Below are 20,941 nucleotides of genomic sequence, written 5' to 3'. Positions count from 1 at the left end.
ATTGTTACGCTAATTAGAGGTATAATGAGTCATTTAACACTGAAGTGTCCGTTGTAGTTCTTTACAGACTCATGAAGTACCGGTACTATTGAATAAATCATACTTCTGGCCTATGACACCCGAGATATGCGTAGAAATCAAAACTAATCAGTTGATGCATGCCCGGTATCGGTACGATCAGCCGCAACTAGTTCAACTGCATTGGCGACAAAACTGGACTTAAAATAAAAGAATTTTTGTCGCGGCGTATGTTGCTAGGAGCGTTGCTATGCAACGTCAGAGACAGGATCAGCTTCAATATTGGTAATTTGTGACGACAAAATTTCGAAAAGTTTCAAAGGAAAGATTTTACTTTCGCAAAAATATCCGAATGCAATGGTATATTGCCAAAATTTTACAGAAATGAGGTATCTAACTTTTTTGCTCTGTCGTTGCGGGCCATTGCTTTTCAAAGTAAATAAATGATTTAGTCAGCATATTTTACATGACTCGACGAATTTACATTTCAGACTTCAAAATCGGAATCGTGCTGCCGACCATCGGATTTCGTTAGGGATCACGGTATACTGCGAGTGAAAATGATGGGAGAAACAGCGACATTTTTGAAAGATGAGCAAAGTAACAGTCCGCCAGACGTCTCAGAAAAATGGGCGACTGTTGAAAACTATTATTCACGCAAGTAAGTAGATAAGAACACAGTATGCTGCTGGTATATGGTATTGCAGTTTTGTGGTGTTTTGAAACGATGAAAATATTGTTAAAACTGATTGATTGGTCGTTAGGCTACTTGACGTACTTCTTTCGGTAGGAGTAGGAGAGGTTGGGACGAATGTATATGCAATCGTACACACCATAGTAGCCTCGTTTCAATCGTCAAACCGTTTGTATTTGCCCAGGCAATGGTATTATGGTTAATTGGTTATTAAATAGTATATTCATATTGAAATGAACCCGAATATTTTCGGCTGACACTCGTCAGGGGTAATCGTCAGCAACTACTAGTACTAGTACTGTATTAGTATTAGTATTAGTACTAGTAGTAGTAGTACTAGTAGTTGCTGACGATTACCCCTGACGAGTGTCAGCCGAAAATATTCGGGTTCATTTCAATATGAATATACTATTTAATTGTATATTGAAGTTCTGTACCTCCAAGAAGCTCTTTAATTGGTTTTATTGAAACATTTGCTGTTTGTAAATTAACTAAAATAACACTGATATGCAATGAATATTCTGATGAATTGAGTTGAAGTCGTTATATTTGCTCTATATCATTTCAGTTTATGTAATACTGAAGTATGTATAGTCCAAAATTTCATGATTTGACTTGATTATATAGACTTGAAATATTGCTTATATTGCAGATTATGGCACCAGCTTACGGAAACTCTCCTGGACATTGTGAAGTTACCATACTACGTTGGCGGGACACATTTAATTGACATGTACAAAAACTTTCTGTCAGAATTTGAGCAGAAAATCAATCCTTTGTCACTTGTCGAAATCTTATGTCCATACGTCATCAGACAGTACACCGGTGAGTCTTTTGTATCGTACGTCTTATTCACTGCTGTCGTTGAGTTTTTTTCCTTACTCAATAACAATGGATTGATGATACAGGACTTTATATTCTATTAACAAATACTTGAAAAAATAGCATAAACCAGTACAGTATTTTATTGAGGATACATGATCATTTCTTTCCAATGTGTGACTCTTTGCTGAAATCCGCAATTCAGATGCTGAAGAGGCAATAGCATTTTTGACAAAAATCAAAGATAAAGTGAAATCTTCGGTAGAGGCAACAATATTATGTCTCACCGCTCAAGGCAACATCCATCTTGCTAGCGGAAACAGAAAAGATACCAAGGTGAGACAAATAAGATTTGCATACCGTACGGTAATATATTCATATTTATACAATAGGCCTATATCCCTATGGAAATAATCTGAATATTTTCAACTGACTCCCGTGAAGCGAAATCTTCAGCATCATGTCCAGAACGAGCGTAAGCCGAAAATTTTCGGGTTTATTCCAATATGGATACATCATTCAATTGTATATCGAAGTTCTGTACCTCCAGGTTTTTCAAATAAGATTTTATGAATCTTTAATTACCTTTGTTGGCATCGGTCATTGGTAGTTTGAATTTGCGTTGACCGATAATTTTTTGCATTGTAACAGGCTGTCATTGAGGAGTGTGAGCAACTATTGAACACTCTTCACGGAGTGACGACGGTGCACTCGCGGTTTTACGAACTGAGCAGCAACTACCATCAAGCTTTAGGCAATCACAACGAATACTACAAGGATGCCTTGCGATTCTTGGGTTGCGCCGACCTGGATGCTATACCAAGTACGTCGGCATTATGTTGACTGATACCCTTGTGTGAAACAATGTGATTTTCTAGTTGAAGAAAAACAGGAACGGGCTTTCTTCCTGGGACTGGCCGGTTTGCTTGGAAATGAAATTTACAATTTCGGAGAGTTGGTAAGTTTTCGCATGTTATAATTTTGTACCGCTGTTTGAGAGGTCGGTATGGTACACTGGATCGTTATGCGGTAGCAAACAAAATTGAATTCTTCATATTTTAGTTACAACATCCGGTTCTGGAATCGCTGAAAGACACTCCTAGACAATGGCTCATTGATCTGCTTTACGCCTTCAACAGCGGAGATATCGCGAAGATGGAAGGCATCAAGGCAGCTTGGATAGCTCAAGTTTGTGATTGGCGTTTCCGCTAGGTTGACGCAGAAATATCTGACCGCTTGTGGCTATTTTGCAGCCTGACCTTGCTGCTAACGAGCTGAGCTTGAGACAGAAGATTATGTTGCTGTGTCTCATGGAGGTAATGTGGTCGTAGAATTTCCTTTTATGACATCGTGATGATGTAATTTGAAAGTGGATTGACTAATTAGTGTCATCTGTATACGATTTAGTATTATATTGACCAGACTTGGATGAATAATAATTCTAATTGACTAATTACCGCTAATCTAATTTGTGAAATGTTTCTACGATCTAAAATTACTTCTAATCTAACTTCTGGTTCTGCTGAAAATGCTACAGGAGAACTCTATCAATGCAAAACGAGCAAAACTTGGTGTACTGACATTTGCCATTCCCATGCTCATGAACTTGACTTTTGTTGAAGTTCTTACTAATTCAGAACTGGATTCAATTTTGACGATGTTGCAAATTTGGCAAGTCTAATTCTAGTCTGATTTTGAAAAAGCTCAAAATTTTCGTCCGACTGTGATAGTGACGAGCGCAGGGCATGACTTCGCTTCATGGACCCACAGACTGTCCCACCTTGCTATCTGCCTACATAGAATGTGACGTGGGATGCAGGATTTTGAAGTCTACTCTTCTTTCCCAGATGACTTTCACCAGACCCGCGAATCATCGTCAAATTACCTTTCAAGAAATTGCTTCCAGTACCGGTATTCCGATGAACGAGGTGGAGGTTCTCGCAATGAAGGCAATGTCGTTGGGACTAGTCAAGGGAACTATCGATCAAGTAACGGAGAAGGTTCACATGACCTGGGTGCAGCCGAGAGTTCTTGATAAGCAACAGGTATATCATGCAATTTATTTTGGAATGTGTTCAACTGTGATTCGTTATCAAATTGGGTGTCCGTGAATTAGCAGTGAACTGAATTGTTGCATTCGGTAAAGTAGATGTGGTCTGGTGATCGGTTAAACTAAAATTCAAGGGTTAACTAGAAAATACTAGTAGTGTATGCGGACATAGACTGGACAAGTTGATAGCATAGAGCTGTAGTTCTCAACCTTTTTGTCACCCCCAATCGCCTGAATTTGGTTTTTATGATACAGTGTACATATCATATCAAGATAGATCCCGAACGCCCGCTAGACTTTTTACATTAGACAGCGATGTATTCTATACATCAATTTCATTGATTGACTCTACCTACATGTATTTCGTTCTTGATGTTGTGTGATTGCGGGCCAAGCTCACAGCAGAGAATCACTAAATATTCAGAAATGGAAAGCGGAACATTTTGAACTAATTTTTATAACAAAGCAAGTAAAATAATTGAATTTTACAAGATGTATCCTCGTTTAGTGTGTGTGATTTTTTTATACTGCTAGCACCATATGGAGAGTGGTCTGAAGTTGAATGCAAAGAATTTCAACCAAAGATGTTAGAACGTAATGTGAAATATTGTAATATATGAAAAAGGTTCACAGTGCAGAACCTACCAAGGTTCGTTTGTGAACGTGAACCTCTAAATTTCTTGCGGATCACACACAGAACGCGAACGTCTCAGACGACCGTTCAGTTGCTGTGAGTCCTGACGTTTAAGCAGTTATAAATCGAAAATGCCTTGCGATTTCCCTAGAAAATTACAAATAAGATCATTAATCATGTTGCAAATTTAGAGGTTTCGCGGACCCCGTTAAAATGCTTCGCGGACTCTGGGTTAAGAACCACTGGCATAGAGCTATAAGCAATGTATCGCATATGGAGATAGGAACTTTTTTCAACGCCATTTGACTTCTCATGCCCCCCAACATCAGTGCGTCACATATCGACCAGGCCATATATTAGGCGCACAGGCTTTTTAGACGAGCCTTGAGCAATCCTGACAGCCTGTCAGCATGTATAAACAATACATCCTGTTCTAGATCGGTCGAATGAAGGAACGGCTGGACGATTGGTGCAAAGACGTCACTGCAATGGAGAGAACCGTCGAACAGAAAGCCACCGATATCCTTACATGAACAGACTACCATATTCTCTGCTTCTTTATCTATTCGCATGGCACACGCTAAAGCGGCGTGCCTAAAATTTGAAAGCTGCTGACGCTAGACGCAGAAGTGGGACGCAGGCTGGTTTTGTTTTGTATAAAATGTTTACTGGTCGAAAGTAATAAAATTCAACAGATACATGTAATTGTACTGCTACTGTCGGCTCTGTTGCAGCCTCAATTGCGAACAGAACTTTTCTCAGACAAAGGGTCATCACTATGACAAGTAGTTTAACATGATATCAACTACACAGTATACGAAACGTGATGTTCGGGGCAGCGCTACCGCCTTCTGGGAATTACTCTGCTGGGCGGCGTCCAGGGTGGCTGGTAGTTTTCCTCGTCTTCCTCAATATCAAGGTATTGTCGTCTTTGCTTCAGTTTGGACTCTCGCATCGAGGCTTTCAGCTGGTCGTCTTTGCGTTCCCTCCACCTGAAAGTGACAGGATTTGTTGGCATGGTCTGTTGATTGTTACAAGGGCTGGGTAAGATAGAGTAGAAGACTACATCACTCGTAAGGCAGCAGCGGTAGTTTCAATCATGAGCCTCTGCTATGCGACCAAAAATAACGCAATGACAGTTATTAAACATAATTTGGCTTTTGTTTAACTTCACAACGCTTTGCGATAATGCTTTGGGTCGATGACTGCTTGACAGAAACACTGTTTCCACTAACTTACGGCACTGGGTAACTTCGTGCTGCATCTTTTGGATGCTGTAACCGATTGGGGTTTCAAGTATTCCATGGCAGGAATATGGTATCCAAGCTACAAGTCATGTTTGTACTATAGCCCTTAGTGGTACTGTACAATTTTAGTACTGTACTAGAAAAAATAGCCTCTCATTACCGGACTCAACTCAATGCAATGTTCTATTCGCGTACTTGAATTGTTGAATGATTGTGCACAATTAGTATTATATGTGAAGGAAATGCCCTGGTTTGTGTAGGTGGTGGAATCCTTGCCAGCACGATGCATTTGATATGCTACTTAGCTCAAGCTTGGAATATTTGTCGGATACGCGAACACGTCCTATTAATACATACAATGACGGCCGGAGCGAATACTGTATTATAAGAGTAATTATGGGCACACTCAAGCTAAAGTAGAGTCAGGGAGCAAAAAATCTTACGTCTTGTATTTCTCTTCAGCCTCCTTGATTGCCTTTTTCTTGTCCTTTTTGCTATTTTTCTCTTGCATTTGTTTTTGCTTCTGCTCTTGCTTACGATCGTTCACCCATTTGTCACTTCTGTCCTGCATCCTAGACAAACGGTAAATACCTACTAAGTCCCCGCTTTAGCGCGAAGACAGAAGAATGGCTGTGGTTTTAGAAACGAGTAATTTTGCGCCATATTCACAGCCAGCCAGTGGGCACTACATTTTCCTTCTTGTTTAATTGCTTTTGTAGTCAAAATTCTTTCCAGTTGGTGTTACTTTATGGATTTATCGGCATGGGTTGAGCATGTCAAAGTGTCATAGCAACTGGGCAATAGATATCCTGCATTACAGCCTTAGATACGGCAACAGATTTAAAAATGCACCACTCTGTTGAATTACTAATCTTTTTGCATCAAATTGAAGGTTTATACAATAATAGATGGAATGAATTATTATCCAAATCATGGACTTATGACATTGGCTGGAAGAAAAAAACAAGGCCATGCCTTTGAATATATTTCAAAATGATAGGCCTTACTATCCATAGACGACCACAAGTGTAGGAGTGCGGTGCATGATGTTCGGTTATACAAAGAAAATACTAACAATCATCGTGGATTAATAACAACTGTAAATGATGCTGAAACACACACATAATATATGAAAATTCTTGCCAGGGACCAGACCATACACAGCATGACTCATATCTACATGAAGGTATTGGAAACTGCAAATTATTCACCTAGACTTTAGATATTTTCAGACCGACCCCTTACTTACAACCAATAACCTACAGAATATAGATACGGAATATACATTCCGTTGCAAGTGGAAACGTAATGGATTGTTATCAGTTAGACCAAATTCACAAAGCCAGGATTGCCAAGCATTGATAACGGCGTCCTGACTTAGTAGCAACTGCAGATGATACCGCAACTCACACACAAAATATTTGGAAATCAATCAATTCTTGCCAGGGACCAGAATATCCACGGCATGACTCATCTGCGTCATAGTGTTGGAAACTGCAAAATATTCACCGGATATTTAGATATATACTGGTATTTTCAGCTGCGACAGACCTCCCCTGAAACCAATAAGTTACACAGGACACAAACACAACAGACTTTCTAGTGTAGGTAGAAACGTATTATATCGCTAGTAATTTGACCAAATTCATAGAATCAGCCAGATCCAAATACAGGATTGCCTAGAATTGAAAACGGAGAGAAAAACAACGTCATGACCGTACCACTTGTCGAGAGCTTTCTCATTTTCTTTTTTCTGCTGCTCTTCCGCCCTTCTCTGTTTCTCCTCCTCCTTCCGTTTCTGCTTCATCTTCTCCTGATGCTCCTTCTTCGCTCTCTCCTTCATCACTTCGCGCCGCCGTTCCGCGTCCTGGTTCAAGCGTTTTGAAATTATCGGGATTCGGCGGATCTGGGCATTACTGAAACCCACCTTTTGACTTTTTAATTTCTGCCTCCCTTTTTTCTCTTGTGCTTCCCTGTCGAGCTTTTCTTTTCTCCTCTTCTCTCTTTCTTTCTCCTTGAGTTGTTCCTAAAATCCAGAAGGTCATGTGATGCCATCGTTTCAGGGAGTGGTGGTCAACGTAGTAAGCGTTGCTATTCAAGCAGAAGAAGAAGTGGCAATTCCTGTTTCGCAGTGGTTGAATTGCCCTGACCAGACTTCAATTTGTATTTTCGGAATCAGTGCGACACTAGTTTTCGATTACGACCAGTTTTTATTAAATTTGAGCGCTCTGGTTGCCAGTTATAGGGCCACTAATTATGCTGATTTTAGCCGTATCAGCAGCAGACCTCTCTGGGCATTCAAGTGTGACGTTGCGCATCTATAGTTAGCAGTGTTGGGATGACTCGAGTCATGACTTGACTCGAGTCAGACTCGAGTCACCTTTTTCGTATGACTTGACTTGACTCGAGTCACTTTGCTAAAATGACTTGACTTGACTCGGCGTATCAAAAATGTGGATTGACTCGTGACTCGGAGCAAAATTCACGAGTCAATTTCAAGTCATCAAGTAATCGGTGTCGATAAAAATCACTGTATCTGGCATATGTTTGGAATGTTCGTGAAAGGCTGTTGTAGCCCGTGAGAGCGACCAATCATTTAATGATCGTGCGTTTTACTGGGCCTCCATTGTACTCTCACAAATAAATTGACCGCGAACGGAGTGATCAAAGTTTACAGCTTACGTCGTCGTAAACTAGTATAGTAAAGTAATTTAAAGGCAAAATGTCTATTTCTGTTCTCTGTTCTTACCTCAGCCAAACCTCTTGTTTTATTAAAATTGAATTGGGATTTAGTTTATATAGTCCTCAAACATTGGCGCAGGCTCGAATTGTATCATATCAATTTGTAAAGGGGTACTGTATTGCATCTTATCAATCCGTTTCTCTATTCTATATTTGGGCTGGTAACTACAAACTGAGGCCATGCAATTATTTAGGTAGTTCAGCGTGTATATTTAACTCTATATTCGTTCATCGGTTCAAAATCATGGAACACTCAATCTGTATTTCAGACAGCTAGCAAAATGCAATGACGTTATCATGCCTCATACTTCGAAAAGGCAACTTGACTCGAATTGTGACTTGACTCGTGACTTGACTTGACTTGACTCGACTTGACTCGAGTCAACTCCAAAAATCGAGTGACTTGACTTGACTCGAGTCACCTTCGAAAATCGATTGACTTGACTTGACTCGAGTCAAAATGTGCAATGACTTGAAATGACTCGTGACTCGAAGGTAGTGACTTGATCCCAACACTGATAGTTAGTAATCTATATAGTCCTTTTTGCCAATCACGACCGCATTTCGACAATGTCCATTCCCGGTGAACTCCGGACTATTCTAATTTTCTTATTGGCCTATTATACGCACCGAAATCGCGAGTGGTATTGTCATGAATAGTCACTGGGATTGAATATGGTTGCACTTCAGGTTAACGAATGGATACTATCATTAATGGTAGCAGTATCACATATTCCCATCGACTATATATTCTTTCTCAGCCAATGTGATCAGATTCACCGGTAGAGTTGATGGATTGCGTGTTTTCGAAAATTTAGGGCAAGTTATAAATGAACAATGAACATGCATTTCGGGTGGGTCAATTGTTATTAGTCACTTCGTTGCATGCTGCTATTTCTTGGCCCCCACCAGGATTGTCGGTATAGTGGAAATATATTGGAATCGCCCAAAGGCACCTGAAACAAATTTCTCCTGTGAGTAGCACACGAGTCAAATTCTGGCTCAGATTGCAAAGGGCACTACTGTATTAAAATCGAAAAATGAAGTCGCATTTTAAATCGAGTGAAGCGCGAAGAAAATTTCAAGAATAATTAATATTTCTCAAAAATTCGGGAGTGAATCCGTAATTTCAATTTGCATGTCGACGGCCGCCAACACATACTAATTGAATTACGTGTCGACGGCCGCACAAATTTCCTTCTGCGGCCGCAGGTTGCCCGCCCCTGCTATAGTCAAACGGAGGTGATTGCTTTCGAAAGTAACGCCTTAAATTTCTACTCAAGTAGAAGTAGCGATTCTTAAGACACGTAAAAACTATTACAATAGAAGTAGAAAATGAAAGGCCTGACATGTACTGAAGTACGTACTTTCAAAAAGTAGACTTGGTGAAAGGGTCACATTCTTTTTGCGCAAAACGACTACTAATGCAACAAATTGGTGCAATCTTCAAACATATTTATGTGATACAGGGGATATGACAACTTCACTCATAATAGTGATGTTAACTTATGCCAAACCACTTTCTCTCTTTTACAAGTAATTTCGCCCAAACACTGTTAAGTAGGGTGGAAGTACTGTAGTCTAAAATCATGTCCACTTGGTGGTGCAGGCAGGCAGTACTTGATAACTGACTAACTCTGGTTTCAGGTCATTCGATTTCTTACCTTCTTCACCTCATCCCACTTTCTTCTCACCAATTGGTTTTCCATCTCCTTTTCCTCTCTTTCTTTCTGTTTCTTCTCCTCCTCCTCTTTTTTCTTCTGCGTCTCCTCTTTCCTTTTCTTTTTAGTTTCCTGCTCTCTCTTTGCGAGCCATTCCTGCATAATTTGGATTGGTTTGTGTCTAGGATTCAAACCAGGCCCAGTCAATTGTATATTTCAAAAATACCAACTGGGTCGAACCGGCTATCGAATTGAACCTGAGTAGTGAATTTCCGCAACAAGCTATCGAAAAGCTGTGATTTAATAAGTTTACAATGGAAATGTGACACTCGTATATCTGGAAACGATTCAGTTGCATGAATGCACTAAATTATTCAAAGTACAGTGTTAAAATTCGTACAGCCGTGAAGCACCATGAATTAGTGCTCACAAAGAAGGTATTTGCATCATATAGAAAATTTACGACAGCTTATCGTGAGCACATCCTGTTTGTGAGAATTGCGGAACGTAACAAAAGTATCAAGAATCTCGGTTGTTTTGTAGTTTAAAACTTATATCAAAGCTTATGAATAAAACTGAAACCAAAAGTATATAACAGATATAATTTATATCACAATCTATGAAGAAAACTGAAACCAAAAGCCTACCAGATATACTCTTTTTCTGATGTCTTCAGTTGTGAAGTTGGTGTTGTCTTCGTCGGCTTCACTTTCTTTGGCTTTTTTCAGTTCCTCGAGCATCGTTAACGAACCAAGGCCTTGGTAGTTTTTGGGCGGTTTCTTGAATGATTTCTTCGACTTTGACTTGGCCGGTTTCTCATTCGCTTCCATTGTGCTCGTGAGAGAACTCTATAGGTAACATTTCTACTTGTTACTGAGATGGTCTATTTTGACTTGATAATTTGGAACAAAGTTTTTCAATCTACTCTGATAATTTTCGGTGTTGCATTGGACCATCACTCGCCAGAGAACTCACTACACAACTAGGTGCGAGATATTGTAATGGTGATGCGTCCGTCTTCTTGATCATTAGGTCGTGGGTTCAAGCCCCGGCCGGGTCTGACCAAAGACTCGAAAACTGGTATCCGCAGCTATCCTGGTAGGCGCTCAGCATCGGCGGATAGCATGAAGGAGAATAAAATGGGGGTGCAGACTAGGTGAACTTACGGTCGTATCGCATCTCCATCGTCAAAGAATCTCGATGGTGCAGGCAAAAAAGAATATATTCTCTCTCTCTCTCTAGGTTCGAGCGCAATATTGTCCCATTGAAATTTTTGTCCATGAACAATTTAACGTTATCCTGACAATTTATATCACTGGGATGAGAATATTTTCACATGTCCTTTCGTGATTTTCACATGGGATCGGTGTGGACCCGTGATAATCGAATATTCAACAGCTATTGTACTCACGTCGACTCCCCCATGTATCGGAATTAGCCAAACCCCACAAATTCTATAATACTTTATACAGCCTTGCCCAATTTCCAACCTCAGAATCATTCATCACGATGAGACTGCTTGCCCGAACCCTATGTGATTTTGAGTGCATTTATCAGTATACACGAAGTAGATTGATTTCATTTGTTTTCCAGTTTCTTAAACCCCATATGCGTTGGCGTTTTGAAGCGATGAAATATCACAAATTGAATGGAAACGTATCACTTCCCATCTGCACAAACTGCTGTTGAAATCGTAAGCAATTGTACTCACCAAGTTAGAATTAGCGTTATGCTCGGCGACAACGTCGATAGCGTTATCCATTACTTGTCGAGAGGCACGCTGCTTCACTTCTCCGTGCATGTGCTGATCTTCCGTTCTGTCCAACACTTCCTCGACGGGAGTTCTGCAAAATATAAAGATAGCTTATAAAATAACGATCCACCAGCACAATACTGTAGCAAAGATACTGTACCTAGTTCGAGAATATTTTTAACTGCACAGTGCACAACCAGGATTGCCGTAAACGTGGCTCAAGTTTTCTAATTTATAGTTATAGTTTCAACATTGGCCTTTCCTGGACCCCTTGAAACCCCCGACTTACTGGACGTGTCAGGGGGACGTGAATAGTGGATCTGAACATTGCGAGATGATTTGTGTGTGCCGCACCACAACTGATCCATGATATCACATTACGCCAAACCTATGCTATCACATTAAACAGACATTAATTTCAATGTAATTATGCGTTTCAAAAGATATCAATGGCAAAGTAGAAACAACGAATGCTCCGTGCAAACTTGTTAACAATTGGTCCAATTTGGAATATAATTTATCCCAAATTTGGCTATCAAAACCTCATTGTAGAACACCGGCACATTTCGGAAGATATCCATATTTTCTACACCCTAATTGACAGCATCGGACAATGGGATAATCTCAGGCACGACATACTTCGATCTCTGCTTTTCCAAACGCTTCTCTTCCCTGTGAGCTGCAAAATCCACAGTGCCTCCGCTTGTGGCTTGATTGAATAACGCGAGCAAGTCGTCAGCTTCCTCGTTGGATTTGGCTTTTTCTATGGCAAGATCGACAGATTATGATATATAAAAATGGCTAGCGGTTGATTATTTCAGTTGTATATGGATCCGAAAGGGAAATTCAAGCATTCCGCATATGTCTGATATGAGTCAAGCTGGAGATATCCGGGCACTTGAGTACGATGGCTAAAATTGACAACACAAAGACCGATTCCGGGTCAATAACTCACTCGGAGGCACGGCCTCAACAAAATCGCAGTTTGCTAGATCGTAATGGTAAAATCAGAATTAACAGTACAATGCTCAATTGCTCATGTTTCTCCTTTCACAAATTGTTCCAAAAAATTCAGGTATGGAAAGATTGCACTATATAAGGATTTCAGGCTCGAGGTGGTCAGTAACGAAGTACGCAAGACGGTTTTGCCGACTTGGGCTATTTACTCAAGTTGCCTTACTTTTAGACTACTTTCATTTCTACTTGAACAGTATTTTTAGGAAAAACAGTATTTCAACATTACTTTATTTTTTACACTTTGCATTTTGAAAAACAGAAAGTAGATTTTGTGCCAGTTGCTAAGATGCATCAGACAATAAAATAATAATAATATAATAATTTATAGAGCGCCGAATATAACAATACATCATTACTACACTGTACACCATTACACGCTGTACACAAGAGCGAATAAAATACAATGTTATGCATAAAAGAGAGAGTGCATGCGTAGTTGTATGGCAGAATGAACACTACTGCAGTTCGAACACTAGCGTGATTGAAGCGGTTTTGATTTTTTTTAAATGAGTCAGATAACCTGATAGAAACTGGTACATTGTTCCACAGAATGGCAGCCGAGGAAGAAAAGGTTCTATCGCGCAGATCGCTGTTCCTACTCTTGGAACTGACAAGAGTTTATGCGACCGAGAACGTAACACCCTTCTGGGATTATAGATTGTCCCTAGCACACGCAGATACACTGGTGCACTTCCCTCCATGCATTTGAAAACATACAGAGCAAGCTTGTACTCGTACCTATATTTTATGGGAAGTCAATGAAGGGATCTAAGAATCGGAGTTAAGTGATCACGCGTCCTTGACCGAGTTGCCAAACGAGCCGCGATGTTTAGGATCATCTGTAACTTGTCAAATCCCCTTTTTGAGACATCTCGAGTACTTTTTAGACCTGAATTTCTAGTTCCACTTGAATTATTTTTCACATATCCTGGAAATCACTACTTCTACTTGCAGCAACACTGACTACTTTGACCCAGCAGTCAAAAACCGCAACAAAAACACGAGTCAAATTTTTGTCGAACACCCCACCTGATTTTGTTTCTTTCAATGGCGTATTCGGAGTCGGATCGAGACTGAACGGCTGCGTGCCGTTTCCAGTCAGCGATCTCGATTCGAGCGACGGAAAAGGCAACGACGTGAGTGATCTCCTTTCCGGCTGCGGCAATGTCGAATGACGGCTTGGAGACTCAGGCCTGGATATGTGATCCCAAGAGTGCTCCCGGTAAGGTTCCGAAAAGTCGGAAGACTTCTGTTTCTTTGGTAGATCTGAAGTAACCGGTGCCGCGAGTGACTGAATTGCATATTCGGTGACAAGTGAATCTGCCACTTGTGAATTCAGCGAGTTGAATTTGGCACTTGGTATGCATGTAATATTGCATTTTCGTTAGGGGCAATTCCATACCTAGACTTGCGATGTTTACACCTTTATCTCTTCGAACAGCCCTTAGGGGTTAGGGTTTACAGTAAGGGTAGGTTACGACTAGGATTTGAAGCTGCCAAGCGCCGAATTCACTGGTCACTGTGACATCAAATGTAGATTGACCGAGGCAGCGATACCGTATTTTTATTTCCGCATATTAGGACAGTTAACGTACTATCATATGTCATAGTTACTTCCTTACACTGCAAGTGTCAATTTTCAATAAAAATATCCAGAGAACATTCCCAGTCTGGATGCGACGGAAACAATTTTATAATACTTGCGGGGAATGAAGGAAATCAAAAAATGACAAAATTAAAATACACAAATCTGATAAGACACATCCCTTCCAAAGAAGCGGGCATGATAATAGTGCATTTTATATGCGGATTTTGCATGGTAGCGGCATAATCCAAAGATAATCCGGTTCATGCTAATATCACAGGCACATAAAAAGTTCAGAGAGCGTTTCAGAAACGCGTCGATATAATCAACCATAATTCCAGGAAAATATTCCAAATGTGAATATTACGCATTACTCCAAGGCTTTACAGTGTCACACAATTCGTACCTGTACTTTTTTTACCCGAAAACTCTTTTGACAAACTCGGGCTCGTTGACCTTCTCGGCGGCATTTTCGCCTCGAATTCCGACGTCGGAGACTTGCCGCCTTTTTTCCTTGGCACTGGTTTCGGTTGATCCGAATCCAATAGGAAGTCCACTAATGATTGTGATTTGTCGACATTCCGGCGTTTTTCTCGGACAGGATGTTGCGCGCTGTGGCAAAGTGGCAAGGTTCAACAAAATTTATTCTGGTATCCCAGTGTAATCAGCAAAGTTGTAACCAAGTCACCGGGTTCAAATCCACAAGTCGATCTCAGTTTTATGATTTTGACTTGAGTGAAATCGAGTCATTTTCAATTCACAACCGAGTCAAGTCTGAGTCGAAGTCGGGGAGCAGAGGGTCGAGTCCAAGTCATCGTGTTCACTGATCAGTTTCTAGTTTAGGTGATGTTCAATTCACTTTTATACACGTCTGGTTTGGTGATATCGAATGCTGGGCATTCATAATATACTAATTTCCTCAATCAACAGTTTCTGGCCCGAGTTTTAAGTACCAGTACTGATATGTGCCAGCACGAAATATCAATAACATGGTACCTTTACAATTCTTCAAAAGTTACAACGAAATACCTGTCTTTGGAATCCGAGTCTCGAGTCATATGACTTCGTCAAGGCACGCAATGACTCGAGCACAAGTCGAGTCAATACACAAATTAGCTCAACACAAGTCGAGACACCAAAAAATCGCGACTTGAGTCACAACAAGCTTGGTAATGAGTTACCACAGCTTACAAAATCATCAGCACATTAAAGTGATGGGTTTCTAAAACAGTTCAAGTCTTGTTTATTACTTGACGTTCATAGTATCTGCATCAGAAACAATTCATTGGTGAAGGTATATCTCACCAAGCCAATATCTAACTATCTATCCTACTAGTTTACCACATACTTTGCAGCTGCACAGTGCGCAGAGTTATCTTAAGTCCGAATTCCAAATAATCTTGAGATGTTTGGTTAATAAACCACACTAATTTGCTTCAACGCCATGAATAGGTATTTGGTATTCATATTGAGGAGTGAAACAATCCTGAAATCCCAATAAGATATAATATCAACCTTGACTCGACTTCAGTGTTACTCTGTTTCATCGCCTCTAGTATTCCTTGCACGGGACTCGACTTCCCAGATCCGACCGGCTTAGGCCTCGAATCTTCCCGGACCTTTTTCTGTTTCTCCAACCCTCTTGGTTTCGCGGAAAACAAACCCTTTGGCATCGTTTCGTCCAAGGAGTGATGCGGAGAACGGACCGGGCTTCTGTGATCTACAGCGTTGAAATGAATGCACAAACACATCCAGATTAGTGCTGGCGACCAGTTTCGCTGACTGCAGATTATCATTATGGGCATACAGAGAATGACGGTACCATTCTATTGTCGAGAGGAATTAAGGGATCAATAACGCATGGTGGAAAATTGCTCATCAGAGCATGATTTGGGGTTCAGTAGGGATAATCAATAATCGGAATCAAATTTGCAATCTGATGTATTGTTGAATGATACCTCCAAGCAAGAAAATTTGCATCACTAAACCGCATAGCTATTATTTTGACTAAATCGGTATAGCTATTTTGTGTCAGTGTGGTAAACTTAAGGATTTTAAAACAGGGTCACTTGACCTGTCACGGTCAAGCATAAGAATGAGGCTCAGGTCTGGATATACCATGAGCTATAACACTTGACGTTGATTTTGAAAAATTGTGAAGGCTGCGTCGGTAGGTTCAAGAATCTAGAAACTTGGAACTACCACCACAGCATTTTGCTTGTTTTTGTTAAATACTACATATTTATGTGTTCTATTTATTGTGGCGTCATCGGTTCACGAAATAAATCTCTCTCTCTCTCTGGTACATTTTTCTATCACAAACAAATTGGGTGTCTCTCTATATGTGGCAAAACGATAATAAGTGGTCTGTTACTGTCATTAGAGTTTTTTCTGCACAAAATTTGTTACATAAAACAGTCCTCTGCTATTGAGCTTACCTATTTCGGGAGTCTCCGATCTAATGGGGCTCTTCATGCGCTCGAATTGAACTGGTGATGTCATTCTTTTTTGCTGATATTTCATGGTATCCGCTAAAGAATCGATAGAAAATCCTTCAGTTGAAATGAGTTTTCAGAAAATGTGCAAATGACAGTGAGTACAAACATTACTAAAACTGGTGGTAGGCCTACATATGTCGATTTCATAGCAAACATTTCATAGAGAGTGAAAATTCTTATTGGTTGCAAAACAATCATGACGACATGTTCACTGTCATTTCGAGGAGTGGATCTTAGTTTCATTTAAAAGTTTTGGAATCAACAGTTATTCAGTTGACCATTCGCAGCATCCGCAAACAAAAAGTTACCTTCATCGTTGCATTCATTATACCGTATCACTCAAAGTTGTCATTGTTACAGTGTGAATTTCATCAGGGTTGTAACCAAGTCACAAGTCAATCTCACTTTTATAGTTTTGACTCGAGTCAAGTCGAGTCATTTTCAATTCACCACCGAGTCAAGTCCGAGTCCAAGTCCGCGAGGAGAGTGCCGAGTCCGAGTCATGGCATTTTGACTCGAGTCCGAGTCCAAGTCATTGTTTTGACAGCTCGGTTTCCAGTTAAAGTATTTTTAAACCATATCCAATGGTTCGTATTTATAATATACTAATTTTCCTCACTTTTAGCAGTTTCTGGTCGCATTTTCAAGTACCAATAGACGAGATCCCAGTAGTGTGATTACTTTAATATTCTTCGAAATTACAATGAAATGTTGGTCTTGGTCGTCTGAGTCTCGAGTCATATGACTTATGACTCGAGTCCGAGTCGAGTCAATACACAGATTGACCCGAGTCCAGTCATTTCCGTATTTTTAGAAAATGACTCGAGTCATTACAACCCTGAATTTCATGGTCCGTAATTGTGATCGTTATGCCATAATTTGTCATATTGGCCTCACATTTGAATCTGCTTGAATCCCTTTAGTGTGCCGATAACTCTTGATGAAAAGCACATTAAGTCTTTGAGTTATAATATATGTATTTTTACGATGGATGTTATGGTTGAACCAGTCTGCAAGTACGGCACCATAAATCATTTAGTTGAATTTTTTTCAAACATCTTACGCTGTTTGGTGAATGTAGATTAGAGTCCACAGAAGCTTTCTTTATTATTCTGTTCAACCAAGTCGCTGGTCACTCGGTTATGATACAATGTCGTAACTGGCCCAACAGTTCTTACCCAGTTCCGGTGTCTTTGTCCTAATCGGGCTTCCTGTGCGATCGAACTGGACAGGCGATGTCACTCGATTTTGCGAATGTCTCATGGAATCATCTGCATTAGTTCGAGAAGTTGAAGTTGGAATAAATTTGGAGTGGTTCTTAAAGTCGGTAAATCTGAACCGTTTCAGTAAACTGGAAATCAAGGCGGATTCTAAACATGACTCGTGCGATTTATTCAAAACATATTGGGACGTAGATGGAGTAGCCTACCTGGCAACGGATGTGTCTAAATATATAACTACAGCTGAGCAGTGACTTTATAACCCCAAAACTTACTCTAAACCTGAAACCTAATAACAATAACCCAGACATTTGCCTAAATTAACATTAACTTAAACCTAAATGCTTAAGTGTCGGAAGCTCAAGTAACCAGGCTATTATGCAATACCCTCATATGTCCACGCACCTTTGACAACATCTATCCTAGGTCACAACCGTGACAGCAGAACGATTTCGAATCTGTCTCAAACGTATCTCACAGCATTGCAGTATGATTAAAATATGGGGAGAAAGTACCAAAACGTTTGGTTTTTGATGATCGATTGACGTGATTGGCAAGGTGGATGTTAGACCATCCGTTCATTACATCACATTTTGTCTTGTATATCGCATTGTACATTGTGTATCATGTGCAGACGCAAATAATAGAAACGGCTGATTATAATGATCTTATGTGTGTGTGGTCAAGTTGCGAATTTCCTATTTCGAGGCGGTATATTTGGCAGTAGAGATAGATGTAGTTTTTGATCGCCTAATGTTTCTGATTTTCAAAATATATGACAGTACACATTTGACTCAAGGGACACCTGTTTGACACCTTAGGTGCGTGAAACGAAATGAGCATCAATGTGTCACCTCTATCTGGAGTTTTCGTCCTGGTAGGTGTGGTGCGGCCACCGACAGGGCTCTGGGTACGTTGGAATTGAATAGGTGATGTGACTCTCTTTTCCGGATATTTCCATGATTCCTCTTCAAAACTTTTCTTTTCTTTTGCACGTTTAGCCGGCGTAGGTGGCTTTTCAAATTTTTTCAAATATCCTATTACAATAAGTTTGAATTTGTCAGTCTTGTAACTAGCGATACTTGTGATAGCTGAGTGATACAGGATTATATCCACAAGGCAGTCAAACACTGTTATTTCAAAGAGGAAATTCTCAAAATCCTCGTGCCACATTAATATTTTCTGCAGCATATACCTTCAACGATATGCGTAATAAAATCTTAAGCAATTTTTTCAAGCACTCAAGTTTGTGCTATTAGAACGGTGGTCCCCAGTAATCTGTGCCTGTTATTGTTAACCATGGGTTGTGACATGCCATTTGCGAGTTTGTTTACTTGACACGATTATGTCACACACACATTAATGATAATCGTTAACAGCATGAAGCAAACAAAACAAAATTTTTCTCAAATTCCAAACTTTTTAAACAACTCTGTATATGGCTCCAATTCAATATGCTTTTGTAGTGCACCAGTTAAGACCCACTCTATTATTGTGTGGACTAGTGCTTGCTACATGTACAGCGCATGCCATACCACCCTTTACAGCTCTTACTTCTATGAAAAGTCCGGAATTTCTATCTGGTCTCAAGTCTTTGTATTTTCAGGCATAGCGTGATAACAACAAGTCAATGTTATATCTCACCAAATGAAGCTGGATATTCATCACTGTCATCTTCATCGTCCAATTTAAATGGATTCTTGTTTGACTTATCAATTGATCTTGTGCTGTATCACATAACAATGTAACATGTTGACTTGTTTATATAAACATGTGGATTATTTTATGTTTTATACCGAAGTTTATCATAGGCATGTCTGTCTTCTTTGCTGCCTTTAAGAAACATTGCACTCTTGCTGATAATTTCGTCATCATCATCTTTGAGGAAGGACGGCAAATTCAGTCCATAAGGATCGTTCTTATTTCGACTCTGTGACTTTTCCGATTTTACCATACTAATCACTGAGAATCATGAAATAAATTTCTTTAATTACAAATTGATTATGATCTACAGTTATTTTAGTATTACCGTCTTCAGTTGAATCGTCATCAAAACCATCATCGGAATAATCATCATCATCATATTCTGATTCCGTGTCCTCTGCAATTTGAGGATTCAGTCCTTGTTGATTCCGTTGTTTAATTGTTTGCCTAAGCTCACTTTGAAAAGGATCCAGCTTCTTGCGTTCTGACATTCTGGGTGAAATATCGACGAACTCGCGGTCAATTTTCAAATTCTAGCGTAATATAATATAACCGAGCTATATGCCAGTTGCAGTGTTTTGTTTATGCCGTTGTCTTCGATACGAAAAAGGCTGTGGTTATTCGTCCGGAACAGGAGCAGATACCACTACGCAGTTCGCTCTCTAGATACATACAATGATAATGTATGTATTTTAATATATATATCAACGGTACAATCTGCATGTATCCCTCAGCCTCAAACCTAAACCATAAAGCCTAAACCTTGGAAATGAACTCCTTCTCTGCTTCAAATCCACCTCCGCTAACATAACCCCTGATCCCCTGGTCTGAGAGAGTTCCGATTATTAATTTTCGTCATTTTAAAACACCACAAGATTTCGAAGTAAAAAGAGAAAGGAATGGGTAGAAACAACCTTGAAAAGTCTTCCAATCCTCCTTGTCCACCAACTACGAATAAAGAACATGTAAAGAGAGGCATGCGAACTGCATTCAAAAGCAACAGAAGATAGCATCAAAAGGACAAACAATGAGAATGAATGTACGTACATTGTACATGTGCTGGTAGGCGAAGTCATGTCATAGCCGTTGGTCGTCCGATTGGAATGTAGTAATCTCGCCCTCAGACTTGTAACCCAACACTAATCAAGTCAGCGCCAAATTTCACCCTAAATCCTGACAGTAGTATCATAGCTATGGCTATGGTAGTATATTGTGACATTATGCAATGACACGGGGAATTATAATTATCGATTTCACCACCAAAGCATTGCAATTTACAACGTAACTAGCAACGTT

The 20,941-nt window shown here is 40.0% G+C and overlaps 2 protein-coding genes across 4 annotated transcripts; one reads left to right on the top strand and one right to left on the bottom strand.

The window, feature by feature from the left end:
- Window positions 1-387: 387 nt before the first annotated feature.
- LOC145441650 (26S proteasome non-ATPase regulatory subunit 13-like) lies at window positions 388-4,918 on the top strand. Its single transcript, XM_080319564.1, has 10 exons — window positions 388-453; window positions 510-679; window positions 1,365-1,537; window positions 1,740-1,870; window positions 2,186-2,357; window positions 2,413-2,492; window positions 2,597-2,722; window positions 2,788-2,850; window positions 3,382-3,579; window positions 4,656-4,918. The coding sequence occupies exons 1-10, from the start codon at window positions 403-405 to the stop codon at window positions 4,749-4,751; spliced, it is 1,260 nt and encodes a 419-aa protein (XP_080175690.1). The 5' UTR covers window positions 388-402; the 3' UTR covers window positions 4,752-4,918.
- On the bottom strand, window positions 4,864-20,284 carry LOC145441648 (uncharacterized). Of its 3 annotated transcripts, XM_080319560.1 has the most exons (18): window positions 20,103-20,284; window positions 19,971-20,042; window positions 19,738-19,903; window positions 19,586-19,668; window positions 18,796-18,978; window positions 17,900-17,992; window positions 16,662-16,775; window positions 15,739-15,943; window positions 14,630-14,835; window positions 13,668-13,904; window positions 12,261-12,384; window positions 11,580-11,712; window positions 10,516-10,716; window positions 9,872-10,024; window positions 7,393-7,491; window positions 7,187-7,332; window positions 5,909-6,037; window positions 4,864-5,210 (listed from the first exon to the last, which is right to left on the bottom strand). In XM_080319560.1, exons 1-18 carry the CDS (start codon window positions 20,134-20,136, stop codon window positions 5,060-5,062), a joined length of 2,529 nt encoding a protein of 842 aa, XP_080175686.1. In that variant the 5' UTR covers window positions 20,137-20,284; the 3' UTR covers window positions 4,864-5,059. The 3 variants fall into 3 exon arrangements, with proteins under 3 accessions (XP_080175686.1, XP_080175684.1, XP_080175685.1); XM_080319558.1 differs by having other exon boundaries at window positions 19,971-20,284; XM_080319559.1 differs by having other exon boundaries at window positions 16,662-16,754; window positions 19,971-20,281.
- Between the last annotated feature and the right edge of the window lie 657 nt (window positions 20,285-20,941).

This window comes from Botryllus schlosseri, chromosome 6, assembly GCF_051294905.1.
Source record: "Botryllus schlosseri isolate E-star chromosome 6, Bs_hap1, whole genome shotgun sequence".
NCBI lineage: Eukaryota > Metazoa > Chordata > Ascidiacea > Stolidobranchia > Styelidae > Botryllus > Botryllus schlosseri.
The sequence above is the reverse complement of the archived record's forward strand: the minus strand, read 5'-3'. Positions and strand labels throughout refer to the sequence as shown.

What these genes read in the sequence shown, in the direction of transcription:
- LOC145441650 (XM_080319564.1), top strand. Translation starts at nt 403, where the DNA reads ATGAGGTATCTAACTTTTTTGCTCTGTCGTTGCGGGCCATTGCTTTTC. An exon ending in TTTACAATTTCGGAGAGTTG is followed by an intron (nt 2,493 to 2,596) that starts GTAAGTTTTCGC and finishes TTCATATTTTAG; the next exon opens with TTACAACATCCGGTTCTGGA. An exon ending in AGGCAGCTTGGATAGCTCAA is followed by an intron (nt 2,723 to 2,787) that starts GTTTGTGATTGG and finishes GCTATTTTGCAG; the next exon opens with CCTGACCTTGCTGCTAACGA.
- LOC145441648 (XM_080319558.1), bottom strand. Translation starts at nt 20,136, where the DNA reads ATGTCAGAACGCAAGAAGCTGGATCCTTTTCAAAGTGAGCTTAGGCAA. An exon ending in GACAAAGACACCGGAACTGG is followed by an intron (nt 16,776 to 17,899) that starts GTAAGAACTGTT and finishes TTTCAACTGAAG; the next exon opens with GATTTTCTATCGATTCTTTA. An exon ending in ATAACGCTAATTCTAACTTG is followed by an intron (nt 10,717 to 11,579) that starts GTGAGTACAATT and finishes TGTTACCTATAG; the next exon opens with AGTTCTCTCACGAGCACAAT.